Source organism: Gekko japonicus, unplaced genomic scaffold (genome assembly GCF_001447785.1).
Source record: "Gekko japonicus isolate JY-2015 unplaced genomic scaffold, Gekko_japonicus_V1.1 scaffold2386, whole genome shotgun sequence".
Taxonomy (NCBI): domain Eukaryota; kingdom Metazoa; phylum Chordata; class Lepidosauria; order Squamata; family Gekkonidae; genus Gekko; species Gekko japonicus.
Window position 1 is genome coordinate 53,498 of NW_015166492.1, and position 6,757 is coordinate 60,254.

At 44.3% G+C, this 6,757-nt stretch overlaps 1 protein-coding gene across 1 annotated transcript in view; it reads right to left on the reverse strand.

Annotated features, from left to right (window-relative positions):
- BSCL2 (Berardinelli-Seip congenital lipodystrophy 2 (seipin)) overlaps positions 1 to 6,757 on the reverse strand; it is a 37,257-nt gene that overhangs the window by 13,859 nt on the left and 16,641 nt on the right. Inside the window, exon 5 of the mRNA XM_015412178.1 lies at positions 1,442 to 1,581. Within this exon, the coding sequence (XP_015267664.1) occupies positions 1,442 to 1,581 (140 nt within the window). The remainder of the gene's footprint in view (positions 1 to 1,441; positions 1,582 to 6,757) is intronic.

Genomic DNA, 6,757 nt, shown 5'->3' on the forward strand with positions numbered 1-6,757 from the left:
AAAGTGCTCAAGGAGATGCCCCTATCTGAGGCAACAAACAGAGGGGGGCCCCCCACATAACAGATCTGCTCATGATATATCCTGAAAGGGTTTCCCCCCTTCTAATTAGGTCTCATCTCTCCAGCCTGCCCTTGAGCTTTATCCAACCCTGAGACTTGGTGCAGAACCAGAGTGGGTTTTTTAAATATCCATGGGATCATTCACCTCCTGATGAATTTTGCTACAATTCAGTATGGCTAATTAAGTTTGGGGAAACCGCTCATCTAGAGATGGACCAGCTCTGCCAAGACCTTTACTGAGAGCCTTGAGAAAAAGCCTCGAGAAATACTCTATGAAGTCAAAAAACCCTCCCCCCCGAAGACAGTTTCAGAAGGCAGATCACGAGAAGGGAGGGCAGGGAGAAGGGCATCAGTGCTTAGTTCTCAGGGCCCTTTCTGACACACCCAGGGAGATGCCGATGGTCACTTTGGGGTCAGGAAGCTATTTTCTCCAGGCCAGTCTGGCCAGGGATCCTGGAGGGTTTTTGCCATCTTCTGGGCAGAGCAGGGGTCATTGGGGGGAAGGTAGTCCTGCATTGTGCAGGGGGTTGGACTAGGTGAGCCTGGAGGTCTCTTCCAACTCTATGATTCTAAGGTAGCCATGTTCATCTGCAGTAGAACTGGATTTGAGTCCAGTAGCACCTTAGAGACTAACGTGATTTTGGGGGTATGAGCTTTGGAGAGCCAAAGATCTGACACAGGGAGCTCTGACTCTTGAAAGCTTAGACTCTGAAAATATTATTGGTTTCTAAGAAGAGACTGGATTTATACCCCGCCCTTCACTACCCGAAGGCGTTTCAGAGCGGCTTACAATCTCCTTTCACTTCCCCTCTCCACAACAGACACCCTGCGAGGAAGGTGGGGCTGAGGGAGCTCTTTTGAAGACTGCCCTTGAGAGAACAGCTCTGAGAGAACTTGTAACTGGCCAGCAGCTGCATGTGGAGGAGTGGGGAATCAAACCCAGTTATCCCAGATTAGAGTCCATGCTCCTACCCACTACACCAAGCTGGCTACTGGAGGTGCTACTGGACTCAAATCGAGTTGTTCTGTCTCCCAACATGCATCCCTTTACTCCCTTACATCAGCTGCTCTGAGCAATAAGAAAAAGCAGTACAGAAATATCGTGACTAAAAATGTCACACCCACAGAGGGTAAGCTGGCTACCTCTTTCAGAAGGCCAAGACCCATAAAGAATGTTCAGTATCCAGCATGAACTAGTTAGATCAGTATACTGGAAGCTCTCTAGAGGTCACAGGGGCATTAGCTGTTCTCAACTCAACATCCAATAGGCAGAGGCAAACTTTGCAACCCTTGGGGTGGGAAGAAGAGATCAGCCTTGGGAAGGACTATGCAAGAATTTGTATCTGGGGAGCTACAGACCTCCAAGAGCCAGGGGCCAGAACCTCACCGAGTCCTCCTTGTAGTCTGAAAACAATTCGACCTCCACGGTTTGCTTCTGTTCTGAAAAACCCGACAAGAAGAGGCCGGCAAAAGTCATGGTGTCCATGACCTGCAGTAGGTCTGAACGATAGTGCAGCATAGCCTAGACAAGGAAATAAATACATTTTGTATGCTCTCTCTGATATTTTGCCCTAAATTTTACCACTTTGAGGACTTTTTAAAATCAGGTGTGGTTAATTTAAAAAAAAAAAAGTACAACCAATAGGTCACACAATCTACTTTCTAAAATGAGAAACATTTTGAGTTAGCTGGCTTGAATAAGAGCTAGGATAGCTGGCAGCAGCCCCACTTTGTGTGATGCATCTTTAGAGGCAAGGTGGGTCGCCACCAGAAAACAGGGCCTTTTTGACAGTGGCTCCTCAGCTTGGGAATTCTATCCCACACTTGTTTGCTCGGCACACCTGTAGAGTGATAAGGACCAGGCGAAAGCTACTCCTTGTTCCCTCCAGACTTTTGGTGGAATGTTTCTTTCGCTGATTCTCTTTGCAAATTTGTATAGGTTTTTATACTGACTGTACTACTGGTTTTACTGCAAGATTTGTTAAGATAATTTGTGTGATATTACACTATTGAATATTTCAGTGTTTCTGGTGTTATAACATTTATCTTACAAATGTGCTGCTTAGCCTTATTAAGAATTTGTTCAAGTTACTATTTCTTTAGGAAATACAGACTGATATATAGGGGCAGGTTTGACGAAGTAGCAAAAGCTGAAGATACATATGCTAAGATAGCAGAGCCTACAACACTTTGTAGCGGTCTCCTTTGACTATTGGTTGCAGAGGATAACAGCATTTATACTTGTAATTTTTAAAAATATGTCAGATAGTACCATTATATGCTTAACCCATTAGGTAATAATGCATATTGTATGTTTTAAAGCAATAAAATAAGTTTAGGCTTGATCAGAGAACAAGTATTCACGTTATCTTAAGTACTGCATGTTATCTTAATCTCTTCCTACAAAAAAAACACCGAAAACGAAGAGAGACTTTTCCTACCATGGCTTCAAAATTTCCAGAAAGTTTACATTTCTATCTTTAACTCAGGGGTGTCAAACATGTGGCCTGGGGGCCAAATCAGGCCCCCGGAGGGCTTCTATCAAGCCCTCAAGGGACTGTCTGTCTCCTGCTTCTTCATCCAGTTCTGCTGCTGCTGTTGCATCATAGCTTGCTTTCCTAGACTCTCTCAGTCACTCAGGAGAGATAGCTAGGCAAGCTTCTGCTCCCTGCACTGGGCTGAGGCTCCTCCCTCTCCCAGACTGCTACAGCACAGACATTTTGATGCAATAATTCAGAGCAAGAGGTTTCAGTTATCAGACACTTAAATAAACAAAATACTGCAAGAGTGATAATGTTTTAAGCATGTTTTTATTTTAAGTAAAAAAAAAACCCTTTGTATTTGTGTCCTTTATAAAGTTTATATCTCTACTCCCTGGCATTACATTTTATGACACACATGGCCTGGCCCATCAAGGTCTCATTTATGTCAGATCCGGCCCTCATAACAAATGAGTTCGACACCCCTGCTTTAACTGACATTCAAACTCCAATGCTTCCTGGAACATACTCAATTCTTAGACAGTGGGTGTCTTTTGGTTTATTATAGAATGTCATGTTTTTCTCTATATACGGCACTGTCGGACATTAAGATGCAAGATGAAGTAGTCAAGGCCCCAATGATACTCTGGGCTCAAAACTTTGGTTATAATATTGATTTAGATAAATGGTCCAGAATTTGGAAAAATAATATAAAATTTACTAAAGCTGTCTCATTAAAAGAAAACCTCTGTAAGATGTTTTATAGGTGGTATACAACACCTGATAGATTGGCTAAATACTATAATAAGATGTCAAACACCTGCTGGAAATGTAAAGTAAAAGTTGGTACACTGTATCACATGTGGTGGACATTTGAAAAGAGTAAAAAATTCTGGGTGGGGGTGCATGAAATGTTGCAACAAGTGTTAGGAATTAATATACCCTTTAAACCTGAGCTTTTGTTTGTTAACTGTAATTCTGGAACAATATAAGAAAACAGAATGTTATTTGATTTCGCATATAATTACAGTGGCAAGAGTTGTCTTTGCATACCTCTGGAAGAAAGAAGACACACCATCCAAAGAAGAACTAATCTACAAAATAATGGAGGTTGCAGAAATGGACAATCTAACTATATTACTGCAAGGAAGAGATGAGAATATTTTCAGAGATGTCTGGTCAAGATTTTATAACTGGATAGAGAATTGAAAATTGTAAAAATTTAAACAGAAATAGATACAAAACTTAATGTTAAAAGCGAATTAAGAAGGGTTGGAACCACATATATGTTTGTCAAATGTATTTTGTCTGTGTCTTTTTTTGTGTTTTATGTTCTGTCAGTTAATAATGTCTGAAATAAAAAATAATCAAATCATTAAAAAAAAAAGAATGCCATGTTTTTCTGTACAACTGGGACACTGCCCGCCTACGCAGAAGTCCCTACCACTTTCTGGGGATGACCTGCCTTTCTTGCTTTTCTTGCTTTTGCAGCTAACACAAGCCACACTTTTATTATATAAGTGGCAAGAAGAAAATACAAAATATCCTTTCTAACATAACTCAAGAACTCAGGGGGGAAAAAAGACTTAAAACATTAGAAAAACTGGAGAATTACAGTGAGAGGCTCTGCTTTTTCCAAACAGTCAATTAAAGGATACCACATTCTGGCAGGAAAAAACAGGGATATTTTGCTTCCTGTCTCACTAATTTAAAGCTTACATGTCTGTGCCATGTACCAAAGCTTCCTTACAGTTAGAAAATATTGCTTTTGGCGCATCCTGGCCTTTGGCACCTTGTTACATAGGAAACTGTTGAGGACAGTAATGCTGGTGACTTAAAGAGAACCCATATTGGCAGGGTGCAAAAGCGTAACAGGTAACTATGAGCATGAGTTTGCGGGAACCACAAGCGCACGTGCTGCCTCCTTCCCCAGCTTCTAAGTGTGCAGACAGATATGGAAGGATTTCCACAGAACACTATAGATTGGTGTTTTTATCCGAAGCAGGAAATGGTGCAATTTTGGGTTTGCCTGGGAAGCACAAACCAAACTGTGCCCTGGATCCCACAAACCATTGGCAGAAAGCTCTGACTTGTCCAGAATCTTCTGTGCCCTCTACTCCAGACCCAGGGCTCTTTTTGTAGAAAAAGCCCAGCAGGAACTCATTAACATAATAGGCCACACCCAACAGCAGAAACTCATTAGCATATTGGGCCACCCCCCTGACAGCACAGCTCATTAGCACATTAGGCCACACCCACATGTTACCAGAAGTGTGGTCATCCAGCCACGCCCACCTTTTGCTTCTTATTCTGTTGACCTTGTTTGTGGTCAAAACCCAGGGCCTTTTTTTGTAGCAGGAACTCCTTTGCATGTTAGGCCACATACCCCTAATGTAGCCAGTCCTAATGAGTTTCTGCTGTTGGGTGTGGCCTATTATGCTAATGAGTTCCTGCTGGGTGTGGCCAACTCGGGAGCCAGCCGGAATTCCGTTCCTGTGCGTTCCTGCCCAGAAATAGCCCTGTCCAGACCTATTGCTGATCCCAGGAAAGTTTATTCCCAAGGCTGAGGGCCTTGCATATACTAATAGCAGCACCAGATCAGGTGGCTGTACCGGGGAGGATGAAGGGGATGATATTATCCTTTTTTAACCTCTTGTGTGGGTGGAGCGCCATTCACAGAACAACAAGGGAAAAAGGAATTTCACCCCCTTCTCCCTGTCCAGTACAGCCAGCCGACTGATGCAGCATTTAGTACGCTTAAATCCCTGGACCCCGGGAATAAGCTTTCCCGAGATTGGAAACAGCTCCAGGAAGGACTGGAGGGTGGAGAAAATCCTGCAGTCCTTGCACTCACAGGATCCAGCCCAATGATTTAAAAAACATAACCTCCAGTCCCCTGCTCCAGGCGAACAGCAAACTCTCGCTCTAAAAGGGAAAAGAATATAGGCCTCATACCTAGCACAACACGGGGAGACTCAGCTGTGCTACCACCTACCCTGAGAACAACTCACCAACAGCTTAGAGAGAGCAAGACTTTTTCCAAGATCACTGAAGATGCCAGGAACTGAATTTTGGACCTTCTGCATAGAAATCCTGTGCTCTCTCTCTCTATATAGAACTCCTGTGCTCTCCAATAACTCAGTAACAACATACAGGACCTAAGTAGGTTCAGTTTATTGATCAGAGTAGAGGACACTCCATGAACTTCTGTGTTAGGAATAACATTAGATGCGCGGGCTAAACAGTTATACCCCATTCGTATAAGACCCCCTGATGAGCAGAGGCCAATGAGCAAACACCTGCAAGCACGGGGAAAAGCTAACGGACCCAGTGAAGGTGGGAGACTGGCAAAGGAGGCAAGACAGAGAATCCAGGCGCTCAAGGCCACGGGGAGATAACAAGGCAACAGAGGGAAGACAGCTGCGGGGAAAAGCGGGGTGGCAAAGCGCAAGCGCACAGCCCACACATTCTAGCACCAAAGACATCCCATGGCGGTGTCAACCGACACTATTTATTTAATTAGATTTTTACCCCGTCCTCCCAGCAAAGCCGGCTTAGGGCGGCTTACAACAACATAAAAGAATTCATTAAACACAAAAACTGATAAAACCCCAACATGAGTTTAAAACCATAAACATACAACATAATAAAGTGCTAGCATTAGTTCTCAACGCTCGGTCAGTTTCTTGATCTACTACAAATGTCCCAGGCACTCAGGTCTGCTACAGATGTTAGAAGCATTCCGGTCAGGTTATGCTTAAAGTAAAGGTAAAGGTTCCCTTGCTCGAAAGCGAGTCGAGTCCGACTCTAGGGTTGCGGTGCTCATCTCCGTTTCAAAGCCGAAGAGCCAGCGCTGTCCGAAGATGTTTCCATGGTCATGTGGCCGGCATGACTAAACACCAAGGCGCACGGAACGCTTAGGGGACCCAGAAAGTCGGACTTGCACCCCGAGGACTATCAGATGTCAGTGGTGGTGATGGTAACGGTGGTGGTCCAAAGGCCTGGCAGAAGAACTCCGTTTTACAGGCCCTGCGGAATTGTAACAGGACCCTGATCTCCTCCGGGAGCTCATTCCACCAGAGTGGAGCTGCCACCGAAAAAGCCCTGGCCCTCGTTGAAGCAAGTCCGGCCTCCTTGATGTTCAGGAGGACCAGGTGATTCTGGGTCCCCCATCGCAGTGCTCTCTGGGGAACATATGGGGAAAGGCGGTCCCCTCAG